This window comes from Apodemus sylvaticus, chromosome 17 (assembly GCF_947179515.1).
Source record: "Apodemus sylvaticus chromosome 17, mApoSyl1.1, whole genome shotgun sequence".
Lineage (NCBI taxonomy): Eukaryota > Metazoa > Chordata > Mammalia > Rodentia > Muridae > Apodemus > Apodemus sylvaticus.
Window position 1 is genome coordinate 66,943,210 of NC_067488.1, and position 23,209 is coordinate 66,966,418.

At 40.4% G+C, this 23,209-nt stretch overlaps 1 protein-coding gene across 1 annotated transcript; it reads left to right on the plus strand.

Moving 5' to 3' along the window:
• Window positions 1-6,901: 6,901 nt before the first annotated feature.
• Cbx5 (chromobox 5) lies at window positions 6,902-21,746 on the plus strand. The gene is made up of 5 exons (XM_052160371.1): window positions 6,902-6,961; window positions 8,695-8,867; window positions 15,160-15,346; window positions 20,259-20,359; window positions 21,367-21,746. Exons 1-5 carry the CDS (start codon window positions 6,902-6,904, stop codon window positions 21,515-21,517), a joined length of 672 nt encoding a protein of 223 aa, XP_052016331.1. The 3' UTR covers window positions 21,518-21,746.
• Window positions 21,747-23,209: the final 1,463 nt, after the last annotated feature.

Here is a 23,209-nt window from a genome sequence, read left to right on the forward strand (position 1 = left end):
GCTCAGCTACCCTGAACTGGTGTCTTTCCTCAAGGGTCTGCAGTTTCTCTTTGAGTATAGTGGTGTGTGCCAGTAATCCCAGAACTAGGGTCACAGAGGCAGGAGGCTTACTGTAAGTTGGAGGACAACATACTTGGTTATATATAGAGAGAACCTGTCAGGGGGGAGGGGATATAGAGGGGAGGAAGCCTGGGCCATCTAAAACCATTGATCAATAGCATATTTAATTTGTGTGTTAAGAGGGAGATTTGCACATGTTTTTCCCTTCCCTCCTTTTTAGCTAGACTTGCTGTCTGGAGAATTTTTGTTTTGTTTTGTTTTGTTTCAAGACAGGTTTCTCTGTGTAACAACCCTGGCTGTTTCTGGAAATCGGTTTGTAAACCAAGCTGGTCTTAAACTTACAGAGATTCACCTGCCTCTGCCTCTTGAGTGCTTGGATAAAAGGTGTGCACCACCACCGCCCGGCTGGCTTACAGAATTCTTAACTGTGATCCGAAAATGGAGAATTCATTGATTATACATCTGGATACTACTACCAAATAATTTGGTTATTCTGTGAAATTTTCACCAGTTTGTTATCCATATTGCTTTGTTTCTTTAATTGGCAATGAAAAAAAAGATGCGTTGCCATGATCCTTTAAGAAGACTAGAGCTGACCAGGGATTTTGTGGGGAGTTTGGTTCAGTAATTGCTTAATGCTAATAGTTGGCCATTACACCTCTTATGCTGGATTGACAGGGACCAACAGATTTTAAATGTTTTTTTCTTTACTCTAGATATTTGTCCTGTTCCCCCTCCCCCCCCACCACTGCTGGGGGGTGGGGGTGGGGTTCTTTGTGTAGCCCTGGCTGTTCTTGAAATCACAGTGATGGGCCTGCCTCTGCCTTCCCATTGTTGGAATTAAAGACCTGTGTCATCACTGCCTGGCATCCCTTCTCTTCTTTCTGCAACCCTCCCTACACACACACACACACACACACACACACACACACACACACACACAGCTTGTATTTTGAAGATTCATCCTTTAAATAATCTCTTGTCACTGGTTTGAAATGTGGGTTTGATTCTGCCTGACCACAAAGTTCTTTGCTGCTTTTCCAAGACTGATTTCTTTCTACAACCCTGGCTGAGAAGCCTATAAGGTCAATTTACCTTATGTCACTTATAGGAAGGTCTGTTGGTACTGGTCTTTCCTTAGCCCTATGGGCTCTATCTAGTTGCTGCAATCTATGATGTATACTCCATTAGTATTTAAGAGAAGATTGAAAGCTATTTTGCTTGAAAAGGCTCTCTAGAAACCTGAGAAGTTCCTCGGCCCTTCCCATGAAGATTTCCATGAGGATAAAGTTGCTTGCCCTCTCTTCTTCTGCTGTAATCGCTCCATCATTCTGCCAGCTGTATCTCATTTCTCATACTAGAATGCTCCTCCTTCCCAGGCTCAGCTTGATCCACCAGTCTCGATGCTTTATCTGGTACAGGGACTAGCCTTAAATTGTTCGTCTGGCTTTGTGTTTCATTTGACCCTAATATACTGGGTTGCACTGTCTAAAAGAGAATTATGTCCCCTCCCATGTCTGAGTGCATTTCTCATTTCTAACTGCGGCTCCTGAGCAGATCTGTAACTTCAAGGTTAAGATAAGACACATTCTATCAGAACTATGTCGTCATCCTTGCCAGCTTCTGATCTGTGACCGTCCAAGAGATTTATAAGACAGTTGTATGCCATTCTTTAAAGAATATTATGGTTGGACTCTGACTCCTGGCATCAGGCCCAATTTGATTTGTCAGCTGTTAAAAAACCCCATTTTCCATAGAGAAAGGCCTTGGTTCACATGCCCTTCAGGCTGCTCTTACAGATAAACGGGAGTTAGTGGATCTAAACCTTTTTATTTCCTAGTGCTTTATAAGGGTAAAGGTAAATAAGGAGAATATTTTGTTCTTTGTTGGATTTACTTTTGTGCGCGCACGCATGCTCTGTAGCGGGGTAGTCACACCAAGGCAAGGAATAGTGGTCAGAAGACAACCTTGTAATGTCAATATTCTCTTTTCCACTTTGGTGTGAGATCCAGGGATCAAACTTGGGTCATCATCAGTCTTGCATAGCAACTGAGCCTCTCAGTGGCTCCCCATAATATAGCTCTTTCAATATAAATCCGGCCATTTCCCTAGTGGGTAGGCCATGAAGACTTCATTACTCTAAGTTTTTTATTTATTTTTATTTTATATGTATGGGTGTTTTGCTTGTGTGTATTCCTGTGCACTCCAGGTCCATTGTGTTAGCAGAAGTCAAATGAGGTTGTCAAGTCCTCTGGAATTAGTTACAAACAATTGTAAAGCCACCAATGAGTGCTGGGGATCAATCCTGGTGAAGAGCAGCCAGTGTTCTTCAGTGCTGAGCTATCTATACAGCCTTTTCTGTGTGTGTGTGTGTGTGTATGTGTTTGTTTTTTGAAACAAGATCTTGCTGTGTAGGTCTGTTCACTGTGTAAACCAGGTTGGCTTTTAACTGTGAATCCACCTGGTCCTACCTCTACCTTTCTTTTCTTTTGGTTTGTTTTTGTTTTGGAGACAGGGTTTCTTTGTATAGCCCTGGCTGTCCTGGAACTTGCTCTGTAGACCAGGCTGGCCTCAAACTCAAATCTGCCTGCCTCTGCCTCCCAAGTGCTGGGATTAAAGGCGTGCGCCACCACTGCCAGCTACCTCTACCTTTTCAAGTGCTGGGATTACAGGCCTTTGCCACTGCTCCCAGCTATTTGTTCCATTTCAGTGATGCTGAGGTTTAATGTAAAGGTTAATTGAGGCTAGCCTGGTCTACAGAGTGAGTTCCAGGACAGCCAGAGCTATTCAGATCCTGTTGCAGTACACATGGGGGTGCACATAGAAACTAGGAGACATCAGATTCCTTGATGATGGAATTATAGATAGTTGTAAGCTACCTGACATGGATGCTGAGGGTCCTCTGGAAGAGCAGCAGGCTCTTTAACTACTGAACCATCTCTCCAGACCTCATTTTGTTTTTATGTTAGTCTTCTTATTGTAGCCCAGGTGGCCTCCAACTTGTGACAGTTCTCTTTTTACCTTCTGAGTGTTGGTAGCAGAACACTACTACATTGGCTGGGGAAATACCTTGGTGAGTAAAGGTGCTTGCTATCAAGCCTGATTGTAGGGAAAAGACTACAGACTACCTTTCACGGTCCCACACCTGATGTCTGTGTTCAATGTCTGGAACTCAAATAGTAGAAGGAAGAGTATCAGCCAGTTCCCAAAGTGTGTCTTTTGCTCTCCATATGCACACTATGGCATGTAGGCATCCAAACACTGTGTATACACACACACACATACCGTACATATACTATATATTATATAGTGTGTGTGTATGTGTGTGTATATATGGTATGGTGCATAGTATACTATATATTATATGGTGTATTGTAGTATATATACTGTATGTAGAATGTATAATATAGTGGGCAGTGGTGGCGCACACCTGTAATCCCAGCACTTGGGAGGCAGAGGCAGGCGAGTTTGTGAGTTCCAGGACAGCCAGGGCTACACAGAGAAACCCTGTCTCGAAAAAACAAAACAAAACAAAAAAGAATATATAATATATATAATATATAGCATGCCTTATATAATGTATAGTGTGTGTATACACACTTTTTTAAATTTGAAAAGCTGTGATAGTGCTGGACATAGCGGTGCACACCTCTAATCCCATCACTCAGGATGCAGACAGATATAGATCTATGAGTTCAAGACCAGTCTGGTTTAAGTTGTTAGTTCCCCAGGATGGTGGTGGTACACATTTTTAATTCCAGCACTCGGGGAGGCAGGTGGAGCTCTGTGAGTTCGAGTCCAGCCTGGTCTACAAAGAAAGTTCCAGGACTCTTTGTGTAGCCAGAGCTATATACAAAGAAACCCAGTCTCAGAGAGGGTGGGTGGAATTAGTGAGTCGCAAGACAACCAGGGAAACAGAGAAGCTGTCCTTTAAACAGGAAGAAGGGACAAAAGACCATACATTTCTGAACTTTGAGAAATTTTTTTAGCAAAAAAAAAATTATTAATATTATTATTTTTTTGCTCATAGTGGTAAGCATTTCTGGATGAGTGAAAGCCAACTAATTAATTATTCCGGAGTTTGAGGCAGGAGATTGTATGTAAATTCAAGGACTTCTTGGGTTAAATTGATGAGACCATTTCTCTGACTAAAAATAGCTAAATGGACTAGAGAGATTGTACAGTGGTAGAGACCAGCAATGTTAGATGTGCTAGGTTCAATCTCTAGTACCATTAAAAACTCTCATACTCTGATACTTCTGTATGATAGCGAAAATTACCACCTCTCTCCCACTCTCCATTGGCCTTAAATATAGATATATCCACCTGCCTCTCCTGTGTACTCGGAGTAAAGACATGCATCACCATGCCTCTAGGCTTCTTTTCTTTTGTAAAGTTTTTATACAGATATGTATTATATATTGGACATACTCCCCATCCCATCCTCTCCTATCCTCCCATTTCTCGCCCCTCTTTGTAGTTCTCCCCTACACAGCTTCAGTTCTACATACATGACTTTTGTGTATCTCTATAAAGTAGGAGCTGCCATTGATAGAACATACTACATTTATCTTTGAGACTGGCTTCTTTTGATATAATTATCTCCAGATACCTTTTTTTCCTGCAACTGATGTAACTTCATTCTTTATGTCTGAAAAAAATTTCATAGTATATGTATGCATTTTCTTTATCCATCCCTCTGTTGCTGGGCACCTAGCTTGGTTCTATATTTTAGTTGGTGTAGATAGCATTGCCATAAATACTGATGTGCAGTATCTCTGTGGTATGCTGAGTTGTAGTTCTTTATTTTTCGCTTTTTAAAAAAGTTTTTAAATTTTATTTTATATGAGTATTTGTTTGCATGTATGTTTGTGTACCATATACATGCCTGTTACCCTTAAGAGGATGTCAGATACAATGGGATTAGAGTTATAAGTGGTTGTGAGCCACTCTGTGGGTACTGGGAACTGTCCTCTGCAAGAGCAGTAAATGTTCATAATCGTTGAGTCTCTCCAGTCCCTGGAGTTCTTTACTTTTTGATTGTCTCTTTTCCTTACTCTCCCATTAAAGAAGCCTTAGCATGTCTGATACCACAAAAAGTGTAAATTCCCATATGTGAAGCAAATATATTTATTAGAGCCAAGTGAAAGAACATTGTATATATGTCTTTTTTGTTTGTTTGTTTGTTTGTTTTTGTTTTTCTGAGACTAGATCACTTGGAGCATAGGATGGTTCTGAACTAGCAATGTAGTTGTGCATGACCTTGAATTCCTGATCTGTTTCCTGTGAATGGTTTCTGCTTTTTTTTATTAGTATTATGGTGTTATACCTCCTTTTCTTGGGTATTAGGGATTATTAATATGAAAAGTTATACATGAGTAGGGGATATTAATTACTAAAAGTCATGTTTTATAGCTTTACACGAATTACTAATAAATACTTAAAATTAATTGTAATAGCCGTTGCCAATTTGCCCTCCCCCTCTTTAAACTAAGGAACTAATTTTTTCCATCTGTAAATTCAGTTGAAAGGATTTTTGTGGTAAGGGGATGTAGCTCAGTAGTCTGTATTGTTAGCATTCCTTCATTCCTTCTAGGCTCCGCCCCACAGTTACCAGGCCACTGTTTCCCACTCCACTCTAACTCGCTCTTATTCTCCTTACTCTGCCCCTTCTCTCCCTCACCCCTCTCTCTCCTTCTCTCTCCATGCGTTCCCCGTAGGCCTCTCCTCCCCCCCTCCTCTTTGTTTGTTTGTTTGTTTGTTTCTGTCTGTCTGTCTGTCTGTCTACTCCCTTCCCAACTCCACTTCCCATGTCCTAAATAAATTCTGTTCCATACTATATCCTTCGTTGTATGGCTGGTACCTCAGAGGGAAGTAATGCCTGAGCATGGACCCACCAAGGTACCCCCTCTCACCTTACCATACCTTGCTCTATCTAACATATCCTGGCTTCTCCTTTTTTATAAAACACAGTATAATGCCCTGGTTTCCATAACCAGCACCCCAAATTACAAAGCTTGATCCCTGGTCATTGTTTAAAGTGTTTGGGTTCTAGTTCTATTGTAATTCTCTCAAGCCAGAGATGCTACATAGTATCATTAAAATCCTTCCCCTCTCCCTTTCCTGTTACTTTTTACCCCTCAAGCAATTTTAATTAACTGTACAGTGACAGATGGTAGGGAAAAGCCTTTGTCCAGTGCTTTTAGATTAAGGGTGGTTTGTCTTGATATGTTGTGGGAAGTACCTACTCTTGCTTCTTCCCTTCTCTCAGTGAGTTGCAATCCAGTTAGGTGGTCCTATAACGATATTGATTAATTCACAGCTCTTTTAGAGGAAGAAGCCTAAATTTTGGACTTTAAAACAAAGAACTAACTCTCTTGAGCTCTGAAAGCCTTAGCCTCTGGGCCAAGGGAGATACCCTCAACTTCTCCACCCAGTCTGCAGTGAAAAGGAAAGTTAAGCCTTTTAACTTTTTCATTTGCCTCTCCCCCTTAGTCTAGTACGGCTGCCAGTTGTCATGGCAACGGACTGGGACAGCTGCGCAGTGGCGCCCAGGCAGCTGGGTGGGGGCGGGGAGCTGCCAGCCCGCCAAGCCCCAGACCTGTGAGGGGAGGCCCCTCCTGTTAGCCCAGAGGGAAAGAACGAACTGGGGCGATCCGGTAGGTAAAGGAGGGAACCCCTATTGATCTACTTTGAGGGCTTCTCTTCAGCCTGAAGGTATAAAGAAAAAAATTCTCTTCCTCAAACTGAAGAACACATGTAAATCCTTGTTTTTTTGTTTTTTTTTTCCTGGTGAGGCAGGGAAGGCCATAGCCACAATGCTTAACTGCATGCTTCCAACATGGGGCTGGTTTTAACCCAGCGCTCTGACCTAAAGTGCTCAGCTCCCGGAAATTCCAAGGTGAGTGGGGGTGGGGGTGGGGTACTCTCCCTGGAATATGACATTTCCTGTCTGGTGAGGTCGGAGGCTGTGTTTATTTTAAATAAACCTTACATATTTTTTGATGTCTAGGACTCTTCTAAATTCATGGAAAGATTATTTCAAAACCCTATACCTAAATTCCCCCATGCCATCTTTCTCAAAGTTATCATAGGTCAGAAATTAATACAAGCAGCTTTTGAGGCTGGAATACTTATTTGCTAATAAGTTTTGTAGGTAGGATTTTCAACACTATATTTCTGTAATGATTTCTTAAAAAATAATAGTTGTAATTAAATTATTAAATACAACTTCTGCTTCTTTGACTTGAACATAATATTAAGATTAGTTGCTCTTTTTATACCTGAGATTGGCTTTCTGGCCAAGATGGGAATGATCTAAAAAATATCTTTAGAGATTATAGCAAAATAACAATGGAGTCAGCTGAGGAATCAATTCTTACTACTTGATAATCTAGACTATGGGTACCATTTAACATTGTTAAGGAAGAATTATTTTTAAATGATTATGGTAACAACAGTGTGGAAATTTTAAAAACTAGATTCTCTGTGAGCACTCTTGACGTGCATATTTCTGAGCTTAACTCATTTTCCATTTGTGCTGCCTTGCTGTGACTTTCCTGGGGTATGGAGCTGATGAATAAGTCCTCTGTGTTCTAAGGAGTCTTCATGTTGATGCAGAGTCTGGGGCCAGACTTCTTTTCCCTCTTCGTCCTTTGGCCCAAAGTCAACTTCAGTTAAGAGACAAGGTACCTCCTGAACTATTTAGGTTAGTCGAGCCCTGCCTGGGAGTTACAGACTAGTCCACTAACTAATTCTGAAAAATTTTTCTCTGCCCCACTTCTCTTTTATCCCCAAATGAGCTTGCTAAAAAGGAGACTTAGTGTGTTCAAGCTGTCAGCCTTGATTTTGTGAGCTGATGGATATTCTAAAGGGACAGGGTCAAATTGTTTAAGGGAAATGTACCAATTCAATATGGTGAGAAATGGCCCAAGCAGTGTGTGTGTGTGTGTGTGTGTGTGTGTGTGTGTGTGCAGACGTGTGCATGTACTTGTACACAAGAGCATTCCTGAGAGATTGATTGAAAGTATAGAAAAGTTACATTCAGGTGCATTTTGGGGGGAGGGTCTTTTTCTCCCCATTTTTATAAAGGCCTTTATTCACCTTCATTCTGTCTTAGTTCCTTTTCTTTTCTTCTGAGACAGGGTTTCTCTGTATAGCCCTGGCTGTCCTGGAACTCACTCTGTAGACCAGGCTGGTGAACTCAGAGATCCACCTGTCTCTGCTTCCCAAGTGCTGAGATTAAAGGCATGCACCACCATTGCCCAGTCTGTCTTGGTTCCTTTAATTGAAGGTTTTCCACATTTTTCTTTGAGTTTCTGGCTCACAAGTACATATGGAAATAGTCTGGAGTAACACCCATGGTATTTGTTCTTTGGGATTATAAAATTAAAGAGTTAAACAATTATTCCATCTAAAACTTTTGATCTCTTCAGCTGAAGAGTTGTTGTTGTTAGAGAAATGTAGGTTAACCCATTTTAAAGTAAAATTTGTAGCCCTGTCTTATAATTGTAGATCAAAGAGAAGGGTAGATGACTCACTGGTCATGTACCCTCTGTTCCATCAAGAAGCAACAATTTTAACCTTCAGGGAGATTGAACCATTTCATCTTTACCCCTTTCAGGAACCTGGTGACTGTACTCCTTCAGGTGGATCAACACGCACACGACATGGGAAAAAAAGACCAAGAGGACAGCTGACAGCTCTTCTTCAGAGGATGAGGAGGAATATGTGGTGGAAAAGGTGTTGGACAGGCGCATGGTTAAGGGGCAGGTGGAATATCTGTTGAAGTGGAAAGGCTTTTCTGAGTAAGTGCTTTCTTTTTCAGTCTTTAGAACTCTGTGGAGGTAGAAAACTTTGGTTTACTTTCCTATAAGCTATAGTCTGTCTTTTTTCCCATTTTCATACTTTCATGAGAATCAAGAGAGGCAGCAGACCACTTAGTTTCCCTATTATGGAGCTTATATTAATGATCTTATTAGTGAGGGGTAGTTTAAGAAATTGGTTGGGAACACAGACTTGGGAGCCAGATATTCTAGGACCAGATTCTTGTTCTACCCCTTAAGATACAGGTGAATGACCTTGGTTAATTTCTTTTATTATTATGACTGTACTGGCTAGTTTTGTGTGTCAACTTGACACAGGTTGGAGTTATCACAGAGAAAGGAGCATCAGTTGGGGAAGTGCCTCCATGAGGGGCATTTTCTCAATTAGTGATCAAGGGGGGAGGGCCCCTTGTGGGTGGTACCATCCCTGGGCTGGTTGTCTTGGATTCTATAAGAGAGCAGGCTCAGCAAGCCAGGGGAAGCAAGCCAGTAAGAAACATCCCTCCATGGCCTCTGCATCAGCTCCTGCTTCCTGACCTGCTTGAGGTCCAGACCTGACTTCCTTTAGTGATGAACTGCAACGTGGAAGTGTAAGCTCAATAAACCCTTTCCTCCCCAACTTGCTTCTTGGTCATGATGTTTGTGCAGGAATAGAAACCCTGACTAAGACAATGACTTAACATTTTTTTGTCGTTTTCTTTGTTTACTTTTTATGTTTTATTGAGACGGGTTTTCTTTGTGGCCTTGGCTGTCCTGGAACTGAGGGATCAGTGGACTAGGCTGACTTTGAACTCAGGAGATCAGCCTGCCAAGTGCTGGGATTAAAGGCATGCACCACCACACAGACCTAAATTTTTTTCTTATTTTATATATATATATATAAGTGTTTTGCCTACATGCACTGCATGTATGTTGTCTGGTGCCCACAGTCCAGGCATCAGATCCAGCTAGAAGAGGAGTTACAGATAGTTATAAGATGCCATGTGGATACTGGAAATCAGACCACAGTTCTCTGGGAGAGCAGACAGTGCTCTTAAACACTGAGCCATTTCTTCAGCTCATTGGTTAATTTCGTAAGAGTTTGGTAGGTATAGCTTAGTAGTAGAGAGCTTTCACGGAACATACTCAGTGCCCTGGTTTGTTCCTGACATATACCAGAAGAAGAAAAGAAAACAAACCCTGGGTCTCAGTGAGTATGAGTCTTAACATTGCAAGTGTGAGCATTCGAATTTAGATCACCAGAACCCATGTAAAGTCAGGTACATATATCTCTCCCTGCAGTGATACACTGAGATGGGAGACAGAAGAGAATCCCTGGGAGCCTGAGGGACAACTACATACAGTCCTACATAGCAGTGAATCAAGGTAGAAGGCAGGGCCCAACAGCTGAGGTAGTCTCTGACCTCTAATTGTATATACCCAAACTGACATGCAGTACACTAACAGACTTAAAAGAAGCTAAGCCTTTAATCTCAGCTCTCAGATTGATTTCCTGAGTTCCAGGCCAGGGCTGAGATGTACTACTATGGCAAGCTTATAACTAACATTTCAATGTAAACATCTTCTTTGTTAGTAATTTTTAACTTACTAACAGGGGCAGGTCACTTTCACCTTCTTGTATGAGTCAGGTCTCATGGTTAGGGTTAGGGTTAGGGTACAGTATATCTGAGGCTAACTGGTCTTCTCTAGTTAGTTCTGTCTTTGCCTCCCATCTTACAGTAGGAACACCATTGCATCCAGCTTTTTATGTGAGTTCTGGGGACTGAGTTTGCCAAGTGTATGTGAGGGTTTGGGTTTTATTCTCAGTACCACAGAAAGCAAACATAGAAATAAAATGCAACAGAAACAAGGGATAAAACTCAATTTGTGAAGAATCAACATATTAATAGTGTCTTTATGTTAAGGCCCTTCAGAACCTATGAGTAATAATAAATCATGTTATTTCATGATTTAATGTTACTCATATGAAACATTGAACATTTTAGATAAGTTGATTCATGCATTATAGGATACTTAGCATCTGTTAAACCAGATTACTATTTCTACAAACTGTCTACATAGCCCAGGCTGATCTAGAATTTATCCTATAGTCCAAGATAACCTTGAACTTCCTCTTTTTTTTTTTAATTAATTTATTTATTTTATGTACACTGTAATTGTTTTCAGACACACCAGAAAAGAACATCAGATCCCATTACCGATGGTTGTGAGCTACCATGTGGTTGCTGGGATTTGAACTCAGGACTCTGGAAGGGCAATCAGTGCTCTTAACTGCAGAGCCATCTCTCTAGCTCCCAACCTTGAACTTCTGATCTTCATGATTTTGCTTCCAAAGTACTAGGCCACCACTGCAGTGGTGAATTAGTTAAACCATTGCTTTATGCTCCCAGTGGGTACCATCTGCCAGAGCCCTCTGGATTCTTGAATGAAAGACACACACACACACACACACACACACACACACACACACACACACTTTTGATATGCCTTGACTAGCTCAATGGCTGGGCATTTCTAATCCTCCCCACAGACAGCATATAGTTCCCTATTCCTGACTTAACATCTTCTAAACTATATTTCATCTCTGCTTCCCAGTTACCTTCTGGGGGTCTCCCCAGAAGGCATATTCCGTTTCCACCTACATTGCTGGATGGTTTCTCTCCTGCAGCTCTTAAATCTGATGCTTCTACCCCACCCCCAGGTCTCTTGCCTTTGCAATCTCCCTGCCCAGCCAACCGTTGTACAGCAATTCTTTGAAGCCAGGTAGGGGCAGGGACTCTTAGGTCTGGAAGCATGGCTTTTGGGGAGCAGAAATAAGACAAAGCTTTAGGGGCTAGAGAGGTGGCTCAGCAGTTAAGAGCACTGGTTACTCTTCCAGAGGTCCTGAGGTCAATTCCCAACAACCACATTGGGGCTCATAACCATCTGTAATGGCATCCGATTCCCTCTTCTGATAGGTCTGAAGACAGTTACTATGCACTCATATAAATAAAATAAATAAATCTTAAAAAAAAAAAATGACAAAGCTTTAGAACCAATTCCCAACACACCACACTGTTTTTTTGTTTTTGTTGTTTGTGTATCTAGGCAAGAACTCTTCCCAGCTGAGCTCTGTTTCATCACCATATTTCTAAAGAGGAAATACTAGGTATGAAAAACATTGAAGTGAGTGAGACACAGGGAAGTCCTATGAAATAGGACTTTAAATAATGCTTGAAGAATTCCTGGTTGTTCTTAGACTTATTATTGACTCACCATTAGAAATACTTGTACATTTGAAAGGTGCTTAAAATTGTTTGAACTTTTGGTACTTAACATAAATACAGAACTGAAAGGCAAAGCTGGGGTAGATATATATTAAGCATTGTCAGAAGTGAATGTCTGGGATTGGGATTGGAGACATTGCTTAGCAGTTATGAGCACTGCTTCTAGTTAGATTCCCAATACCCTTGTCCCACAGTTCACAATGGCCTGTGACTCCAGTTCCATGGAATCTGATGCCCTATTATATATCCTTTTTTCATTTTTTGTGGGTTTTTTTTGTTGTTTTTTTTTTTTTTTTTTTTTTGTTTTCAAGACAGGGTCTGATTATGTAGCTGACTGTCCTTGAACTCACTATGTAGACCAGGGTAGTCTCTAACTCAAAGAGATCTATCTGCTCTGCCTCCAGAGTGCTGGGATCAAAGGTGTGCACCATTATACCTAGGAAACGCCTAGGATTTCATTAAAGGCTGGAACAAATTTTCTTCGCTGAGCATTGTACTTTGTTGTGTATCAGTGGGTACCATCCATATTATTCCTGTACCATATATAGCTTGTGATAAGAGTTTAATTTGTTAAAGTACAAGGTTAACAACAGGGACTATGAATTTGGCTTAGTTGGTAGTGTGTAGCATACATGAAAGTTTGGGGTTGATCCCTAGAACTGCCTACATTGGTTAAACCTATCTGACAGCAGGTAAATGCAAGGAGGATCAGGAAGTCAAGGTCTTTCTTAGCTGCATAATGAACCCCAGGCCAACCGGGAATGTGCTGTTATGCTCCATAGAAAATTAAAATTAAAATTAAACTGAGCATAATGGTGCACATCTTTAGTCCCAGCATTTGGGAGGCAAATCCGCCTGCCTCCTCTGCCCCCCAGAGTGCTGGGATTATAGGCGTGCACCATCACTGCCCGGCACTTCTACAGATTCTTTTTTTTTTTTTTTTTAATATTTATTTATTTATTATATATAAGTACACTGTAGCTGTCTTCAGACACCAGAATAGGGTGTCAGATCTCTTTACAGATGGTTGTGAGCCACCATGTGGATGCTGGGATTTGAACTCATGACCTTTGGAAGAGCAGTCGGTGCTCTTACCCACTGAGCCATCTCTCCAGCCCACTTCTACAGATTCTTAATCCAAAATATCACACAAACAGTGCCAGTAAAAAGTCTTGTAGGAACTTTTATAGGCCAGCATTGCTGGGCCATCAGACCCTAGCTAGATCTAATGTCAACAACTCTCCCTCAAGCTAACTGCAGATTGTAGATGATGTTTTTGTGGCTTATTGACTTATTTTTTGCTTTTGTGGTTCATCACAGGTTACAGGTGTGATACAGACAAACACACACAAAACCCAGTGCTTGCCCTCTAACAGAGCTTTGCCTCTCAGTGGGGAAAGGGATTGTAGTACAGTTTTTTTCTGTGCGGGTACATTTGCTTTAATTCCACAAGATTGTTGTAGTTTTAATTTTCTAAAACCTGTACTAGAAATAGAAAATTTGGAGGTCAACTGAGAATATAAAAACTCAGACAGACATGTTGGTTCATTCTGTACTCTAGGTATTTGGAAGGCTGAGGCAAAAGAATTTCAGAGTGTTAGACCAGCCTGAGCCTGCTGGTCCATACAGTGAGTTCCAGGATAGCACTCACTCTCAGAAAAAGAAAAAAAAAAAAGAGCCACCCATATCCATTGAAATTGTACAAGTTGATGTTTCTTGTTTTGTTCTTTGATTTATTTGTTTGTTTGTTTGTTTGTTTATTAGTTTTTCGAAACAGGGTTTCTCTATGTAGCCCGGACTGTCTTGGAACTCACTCTGTAGACCAGACTGGCCTCAAACTCAGAAATCCGCCTGCCTCTGCCTCTGCCTCTGCCTCTGCCTCTGCCTCCCAAGTGCTGAGACTAAAGGCGTGCACTACCACTGCCCGGCTTTTGTTTTGTTCTTTGAGACAAGGGTTTTGTTTTGTTGAGACAGGGTTTCTCCTTGTAGCTCTGGCTGTTCTGGAACCTATTCTGTAGACCAAACTAGCTTCAAACTCAGAGATTGGTGTGGTTTGTTACCATATGTCCATAAATATATCTACCCTAAATATATACCCTAAAATATATCTTGCCAGGGTAGGTTGGAGATATGGAATCAGAAAGAAAACCTAATGTTTTCTTATAAACTCAGTATACTGTTTTTGAAATTTTCTCAAATTGTATTTTGTTTCTTTTTGTTGTTTAATACTATTCCATTATATAGTCTTACCACATTTTTGTTCATCCACCCATCAGTTGATGAGCATTCAGGCTTGTTTTGGCTACTGAAATGTTGCTCTATGGCTATAGCTTGGTAGTAGAGTAGACGTAAAATCCTGGTTTGGGGTTTGATCCCAAGTCCTGAAAAAAATACTGCTGCTGTAATAATTCTTTTTTTCTTTTCTTTTTTCTTTTCTTCTTTCTTTCTTTCTTTCTTTCTTTCTTTTTTTTTTTTTTTTTTTTTTTTTTTTTTTTTGGTATTTTGAGACAGGGTTTCTCTGTGTAGTCCTGGCTGTCCTGGAACTCACTCTGTCACTCTGTAGACCAGGCTGGCCTTGAACTCAGAAATCCTCCTGCCTCTGCCTTCCAAGCGTTGGGATTACAGTTGTGTGCCACCACGCCTGGCTATAATAATTCTTTACATGACTTTTGTGAACATACTTTTTGCCACGTCTCTTCAGTGAAAACTGAAGATCAAATTTGTTGGATTTTTTTTTTTTCTCTGCAGAGCTGGAGATCAAACCTATGGCATTATATATGCTAGTAACTTACCACTGAACTATACCCTAAGCCTCTTGATAAATCCCTATGTACAGATTTCCTGTCCTTTCCTTACATGTCTTCTTTAAAACAAGCTTTAGCAATGAAAACAGCTGAAGATGTAGTTTGCAAACACTTGCCAGTTCTGCAGAGATGGAAAGTGGGTAAAAATAGGGCATTAACCTTTTCCCTTAGTCTTTTCCGTTTTTCTTTATTGTTACTGTCCAGGGAGCACAATACTTGGGAACCTGAGAAGAACTTGGATTGCCCTGAACTAATTTCTGAGTTTATGAAAAAGTATAAGAAGATGAAGGAGGGTGAAAACAACAAGCCCAGGGAGAAATCAGAAGGAAACAAGAGGAAATCCAGTTTCTCCAACAGCGCTGATGATATTAAATCTAAAAAAAAAAGAGAGGTGAGCTTACCGCTCCTGCCACTGTCCTCTTGCTACTACTGTGCAAACGGGTTTAGTTATTTCTCTTCTAAGGATGGACCTTACAGTATGTTGTTAGACAAAGGCTTGCATGGAAGTGTGTTGATTAGCTACAGCGACCCCTTCTGGCTGAGTGAGAACTAGTAGTATTAATTGTATTTAAAGTGTGAAAATTAATATGAAATACAGTCCATTCTGTCTTTTCCATGAATAGAAATGTGTGTCTTGTGTGTGGGTGCCCAAGGAGGTCAGAAGGTGTTTGAGTCCCTGTAGGTAGAGTTACAGGTAGTTGTGAGCTTCCTAAAGTGAGTGCTGGGAACCAAATTTAGGACCTCTAGAAGAGCAACAAGCTCTCTTAGCCACTGAACCAAGAGAAAAACACTTCTAATTTTCTTTTTTTTTTTTTAAAGAAAGAAAAGTAGCTAAGGAGTTGGCTCACGAGTAAAGGTGCCTGTTGCCAAGCCTGAAAACCTGGGTTCAAATTCTGTCCCTCATATTGTAGGATAAAACTGACTCCTTAAGTTGACCTTTGACCCTAGCATTCACCTGCCCACCTGAACACACTGATAATAATAACTAAGATTTTAAAAAAAAACTGAGCAGGTCGGTGGTGGCGCATGCGTGTAATCTCAGCACTCTGGGAGGCAAAGGCAGGCGGATTTCTGAGTTCGAGGCCAGCCTGCTCTACAGAGTGAGTTCCAGGACAGCCAAGGCTATACAGAGAAGCCCTGTCTCGGGGAAAAAAAAACAAAATCCAAAACACACACACACAAAAACAAAAAAAAAACAAAACAAAACAAAAAAAAAAACTGAAATAGCTGGGCAGTGGTGGCACACGCCTGGAATCCCAGCACTCTGGGAGGCAGAGGCAGGCGGATTTCAGAGTTGGAGGCCAGCCTGGTCTACAGAGTGAGTTCCAGGACAGCCAGGGCTATACAGAGAAATCCTGTCCCGGGGGGAAAAACAAAAAAAAACAAAATTAAAAAAAACCAAAAAAACCCAAAAAAACCTGAAATGTTTGCTGCTTTATTCTATGTTGTCTTTTGTTCCAATAACATTATTTTTAATCCTATAATTTTTTGTGTGATATGTGTATAGTTTACATATACATACATACATGAGTGCTAGTGCATATACACATATGTACACATTCATTTGTTTGTGAAGACCAGAGATCAAAGTCAAATGTCTTTTTTCAGTTCGTTGATTCACATAGGCTTGCTGGCTAATGAGCCTCAGGGATCAGTCTTCCCTGTTCTCGTGGTTTATTGTCTGTCAGTATATCTGTCTCTCTTTCTTTTTTGTGTTTTTTTTGTTGTTGTTGTTTCTGTTGTTGATATTTGAGACAGTGTCCCATGTGTCTTAAGTCTGGCCTCACATTTCAAGTATGGCTGAGATTATTTTGAACTTCTAGTGCTCCTACCACAACCTCCCAAGTACCTGTGGTATTGTTTTATGCTGTGCTAGGGATTGAATTTAGAACTTAATACATATTAGGGAGAACTGCCAACCAAACTGAGGAGCCCAGCCTCTCTGTTGTTTGGAGACAAAGGTCATGCTTTATAACTTGTCTGACCCTGAACTCACAGTATTTCTGGCTAGCCTGCAGCTTCCACTTCTGCCTTAGGCTCCTGATTAGTGGGATTTTAGGCATGTGCCTAAATAGCACCATACCTGGCTATTTTCACTAGCTTTTATTCTAGCTATATACCCTAAAGAAGAAAATAATTTTCATCTTCTTTTGTGTGTTTATTGTTTAGTTTGGAAACTAATTATGAAGTTTGGTTTGTTTCCGTTGTTTTTATCTGATACTTAGATTGATGGTAGTAACCAACACCATATTGCCCCTTTTTTTCTTTTGCATCTTTGCTGTGTGCATAAATTTACACAAATACTCTACATCTCCAGCGTTCTCTCTTGCCATTTATTTATTTCAGGGTTATGAAACCTATATACTTAAAATGTAATAAAATACAAGTATAAATCCATACAGCATCCCTTCACTAATTCCCTCTTTATCTATGCTATACTTAGATGCCCATTTTTCTACACTGTTACTCTCAACTGTGACTACACCTCAGAACCACCCAGCAGGTCTTTAAAAATGAAAACTCTAGTACCCAAGATGAACCTTACATTAGTTAAATGAGAGTTTCTATGGGTAAACTGAGGCATTGGGGTTTTATAAAGGTTATATATAATTCTTGGACTCTATGGGAGTTGTTCCTGATTTGTTTCTCTTGTTAATTTTACTTTTCCAACTTTTTTTTTTATTGTTTCTTTAAGACAAGGTCTCTCTGTGTAGTTATGACTGGCTTGGAGCTTGCTATATAGACCTGTCTGATCTCTAATTCACAGAGATCCTCCTGTATTTGCCTTCTATGGGCTGCAACCTATGCCATGTTCTGATTATAATAAACTGTATTAATAAGGAATTTAAGGAAGGAACACTTATTTAAAAAAAAAAGATTTATTTATTATATATAAGTACACTGTGACTATTTTCAGACACACCAGAAGAGGGCATCAGATCACAACGGATGGTTGTAAACCACCATCTGGTTGCTAGGATTTGAACTCAGAACTCTTAACCACTGAGTCATCTCTCCAACACTGAAGGAACTCTTTATTTTCTGAGGACTTATTTTTGTTTTGGGGTTTGTTTGTTTGTTTGTTTGTTTGTTTGAGATAGGGCCTCAAACAATGCATGAGCTTTGGATGGCCTGAAACTCACTATGTAGACCATGCTGGTCTCAAACTGTCTCTGCCTCCCCATCTTCCTTTATCCTTTTCAGATTTTATTTATATATTTTATTATTTTTATGTGTGTGAACATGTATGCAACTGTACATGTGTGGAGGGTAAGAACAACTTGGAAGAGTCAGTTGCCTTCTACCAGGTTGGTTTTGGAAATTAAGTTGGAACTTTAGGCTTGGTGGTAGTCACCTTTTGTTTTTGTTAGCTGTTTGTATTCTGGTGTTTGTCATTTGGTTCATTTCTAGTTAAAGTAGCAAGTAACATAACCAAAAACTTTTAACTATGTATTTGTGAGAGATAGTAAACATTTCTTCAACTTTAGGGTCTTTGTTCTTTTAAAGGCAGTAATCTTCCTTTGAGGAGTCCCTGGCCACTTCAGAGGGCTTCATGTCTAGGTTCTAGAGCTGCTGACCTTGAAAATAACCTTCCAGACATCCTTTACATCATAATGTTTGTCTGGGGTCCTTGATAGCATTCTCAGCAATACTGGCAGCTGTCAAGTAGACAGCTGGCATGATAGCAGTAGTTGTGTGTTTTCAAGGTATGGGAAGATTGCCTTTTTTAGACCACTGCAGAAGGAATTTCTTAGTCGGTTTTATGCCTGATTTAAGATTACTGCCTGTGATGATTTCAGTGTTTTCCTTGCCTCGGCTCCTTTCATCAGCTTGAACATTCTTTTTCCATTTCCCTCCGTATGTAGCAGACTGTTTCCAGCTGTCAGAGATGATGTATGATTTAATCCCTGTGCCAGCATTCCAGCTGTGAGCAGCTGTGTTTGCATCTGGGAACCAATTCCCCTTAAATGCCTTAAAGAGCCAGTGTCTTCCCATTAAACCATGGCTAGGATTTCTTTCCTGTTGTGGGCTTTGGTATCTTTGGGGACCACCAAACTTGTGTATCTATTTCAAAATAATTTGTGTGTTTGCTCCTTGTTTGAGGGGGTGCAGGTCAGAGACTATGTGGGTGTTGATACTCTCTACACACCATGTGCATGGCAGGGATCAAACTCAGGTTGTTGGGTTTGTCTGCAAGCCCTTTTGCCCACTGAGCCGTCTCACTGGCCTGCTTTTGTGTCTCAAAGGGAAGTAAGATGAACAGAGAGGGTTGGGATTTGGTTCATATGGTAAATCTTAAGTTTTCTTTGTGTTGCTGATGAATGAGCTTGTATTATCTCTTGTAAATTTTAGAAAAGGTATATGTATAAAATTAGACTTTTTTGTTCTGATCCCTGCCACTTCACCTGGATCAGCCAGAGACCAAGTCCCAGTACTCTTCTCATTACTTATCAGTTCAGTTGTTTGGAGTCTCTGCCCAGTCCCAATTAATGTTAATATCATGTCTGAGCAGACCAGAGGCTCCTCTCTCAAGTTATATGCAAACTAGTGGTTTTATTGTTTCTTTGTTTCTTGGTTTTGTTTTGTTTTTATTTTTTATTTTTATTTATTATTCTCTGTGTAGTCCTGGCTGTCCTGGAACTCACTCTGTAGACCAGGCTGGCCTCGAACTCAGAAATCCACCTGCCTCTGCCTCCTGAGTGCTGGGATTAAAGGTGTGTGCCACCACTGCCTGGCTAAACTAGTGTTTGTGATCTTTGAAATTTGCCTTCTTTAGATTATATTGGTCTTGCATTTTTCTTACCTCTGTTTTACAATATAGATGACTGAAATATTAAAACTGTTAGTCACTGTTAAGATAAATTAAAAGTCTAAAAGGATGTGGTTGAGAAAGCATATCTGAAGTTGAGAAAGTGAAAATGACCTTGCTTGGTGTCTGAGAACCAGCAGTAGAGGGTCTGCTTGCAGTGCTGAAGAGGTTGAGTAGGTTAGAGGAGGGGGTACCCAAGTGATTCTCCTGAGACTCCTGGGGTGCTAAAGACTTGTGGGGGTCCTTTCTTAATCATTTGCAAGGAGTACCAGGAAAGATGACCACATCTTGTGACAAAAATATCTCAACATTGCTGTCCCTGATTGATCTAGGTTAGTATTATATTTCTTGAGTTGTAAGGATTTTTCTGAACTGATGACAAATGATACCAGGTGATATTAACAAAGGCTATGATTTGTTGTTTTGAAAAACAGATTTTGACTTGTTTTCCCTTGATTTCTACAAGCTCTAATCTCTCCTTTCCTATTTTTAGCAAAGCAATGATATCGCTCGGGGCTTTGAGAGAGGACTGGAACCAGAAAAGATCATTGGGGCAACAGATTCCTGTGGCGACTTAATGTTCTTAATGAAATGGTGAGAGGAATTGTGCTTCACTTTACAGTTGTGTTTTCGCTACAAAGAAAGAGTATAAAATTGAGAATTCCTAAATTTAATCCTTAACCAACTCCAATGACACTATTAAGTGGGAATTTATGGTTCAGAATGAATTTGTGACATTCTCATGCTTTGGTATGGTTGTGTTATAATAACCATATTTGGGTAAAAAAATTTGGGGTAAAAAAATGTATTACTACTACATAAATATCCATTTGTATAGAACTAAATAATTTACCCTAAGATCATGAGCCTGTGACTATGGGATAAGAGCTAAGTAAAGCTTCTTACATCATTGAGGGTCAGAGTCACCAAATGATGTCAAAAAGAGAAATTAATTTCAACAAAAGGCATCAAACTTAATGCTAAACAACAGAGATAGTGACTTATAGAAGAAAGTGGAATACTTCCCCATCCTTCCTCCCTCCTTTCCTGACAGGGTCTCATGCAGCTCAAGCTGTCCTTGAACCCAGTAAGTAGTCCAGGATATTAAACTCATTTTCCTGTCTCCATCTCCCTAAGACTGGAGTTAGAGAGTTATAGACATGTACTCACCATACCTTACTGGCTTTTTCCTCTCCCCTATTTCCTTTCCTTTTCCCCTTCCCTTTTTCTTTTAAGGTTTATTTCTTACGTCATTTTATTCTACATGTATGTGTTTTGCCTGCAGATATGTGTGTGCACTATGTGTGTGCAGTGCCTGCAGAGGCATTGGATCCCCTGGAACTGACATTATAGGCAGTTTATTACCATGTAGGTGCTGGGAACTTAGCCTGGGTCCTCTGTAAGAACAGCCATCTCTTCAACTTGCTCTTTCTTGTTTATTTTTTGATGCTAAAGATCAAATACAGAGGTTCCACCACTGAATTATACCTCCAGCCCTGTAAAAACCCTTTCTACTTTGAGATCAAACCAGCTAACCTCAGACACTGACACACTGTCTCAGTTTCATGTCTCCTTCTAAGTCTTATTCCCTTTCTTTTCAGGAAAGACACAGATGAGGCTGACCTGGTTCTTGCAAAAGAAGCTAATGTGAAATGTCCACAAATTGTGATAGCATTTTATGAAGAGAGACTGACGTGGCATGCATATCCAGAGGATGCGGAAAACAAAGAAAAAGAAAGCGCAAAGAGCTAAAGGAGGAGGCAGTCTCTGTCATTTTTCTTTGTATATAATACCTTCACCTTCCTGCCTCCTCTCTTCTCCCACCCCTTTCCATCCTAAACACATCCATAAAAATAATGTGCTTATCACTGTGCTCCACGGGAGAGATGTTGGTATTGGTTCTCTTGTAATATAACTGATAATCTGATTCCTAAGTGTAACTCCATGAAAGTCAGGCATTACATCATTTACATGCCCTGTGGTTCCCATAGTGTTCTCTTTCACCCTGATCTTTTTCTTCTGTTCCCCTGTAACTTTTTAATGACCTGAGAGTCATGATCTTCTAGGATTGGTTGCTTTGGGGGATTTTATTATAATGACGATGACTTCAGTTTCTTGATTGTTATTAGAATATATTGATGACCAGCTGGCCTTTGTTTTGACATACTGGCAGAGAAAGGATGTTGTCCATCTTTTAGAAAGCTAATAGCAGCAGCCTACCTGTTGTGTCTTTTCCAATCTCATTTAACTCTGCCAGGAGAACACAGGGTCCCTGGTGTGGTCTTCTGGGCCACTTCTGACTATCCTCACCTACCTTCCCGTAACAACTCAGTTCTCTTGAGGCCTTGAGACTTTACATTTAAATCTGTCAAGGCACTCTGTTTAGCCCCCATTCTTTTTTGGCCTTGTTATTTTCAATCCTTGATTCTGCTTCTGTAAAGTGGTATCAGTTTGTTATTAAATGACAAGATTAACTGTGGAGTCTGTAAGCTGTAGTGCAGAAGATAATAGGATGGTGCTGGATACAGCTGTCTGTGGTATCATGTGGTATGTATGTATTCTTTCCTTCATTCCTCATATTTAGACTGTATTATGTAGGTGTGAGTGATTGCCTGGTGCTTGCTTGTGTCAAGGTGCTGGGCACCCTCTAACCCTGCCAACTTTTGTGTCCTCCCAAAGCATTCCTGTACCAAAGAGGCATTAGCAGATCCATGCCATTCCCTTCCGTGCCATTATTTTAAGTTGGGAATTGTTAGAAAGGAGTCACAGTGTCATCGGTTTTTAAGTCCTCGCAGCAGTGATGCTCTTTAATTTACTGCCTCATGGCTTGTGGATTTGCCACCAAGTCCTCAGAGTATTAATGTTCTTGCCCTCTCCACCCTCAGACTTTAAGTTGTAGCTTATTTTAAAAACTATTTTCATGGAAGACTGTCGCCTCAGAAACCAGCAGGTTTTGACATTAGTTTTTGACACAATCTTCTCCCAGAACAAACTACTTCCTTTTTGGTTTACTTTTGCTTTGCTATTATTTCTGCTCCTGTTCTACTTTTTTGTCCCCTGAAAAATGACCATCTTCTCTTCATTTTTTTCTTTCTTGTATAGTTGAGGAGGTTAGAGAATTAGGACTAAAAGTAAGGAAGTAACAGGGTTTGGAGCTGAGTACTCTTGTCCCAGCTCCAAAGCTGAGTAAAAAGAATATACACTGAGGGTAGCCTTAATTCTAGACTTCAACTACTGAGGCTGTTTTTGTTGTTACTTTTGATTTTTAAAACATAGCTGCCTGGGCTGGAGCATCCAGCCATTTCTAGATTGTTCACAGTAATGAGATGGAGTGCTCTGTTCCACAGATGAGCCAAATAATATGCAAATCCTAGACCCATTCATAACATTTGTTAACATTGCTTTTCTGCTCAGCTGCTATTTGAGTTCTCTGTTCTTGAATAA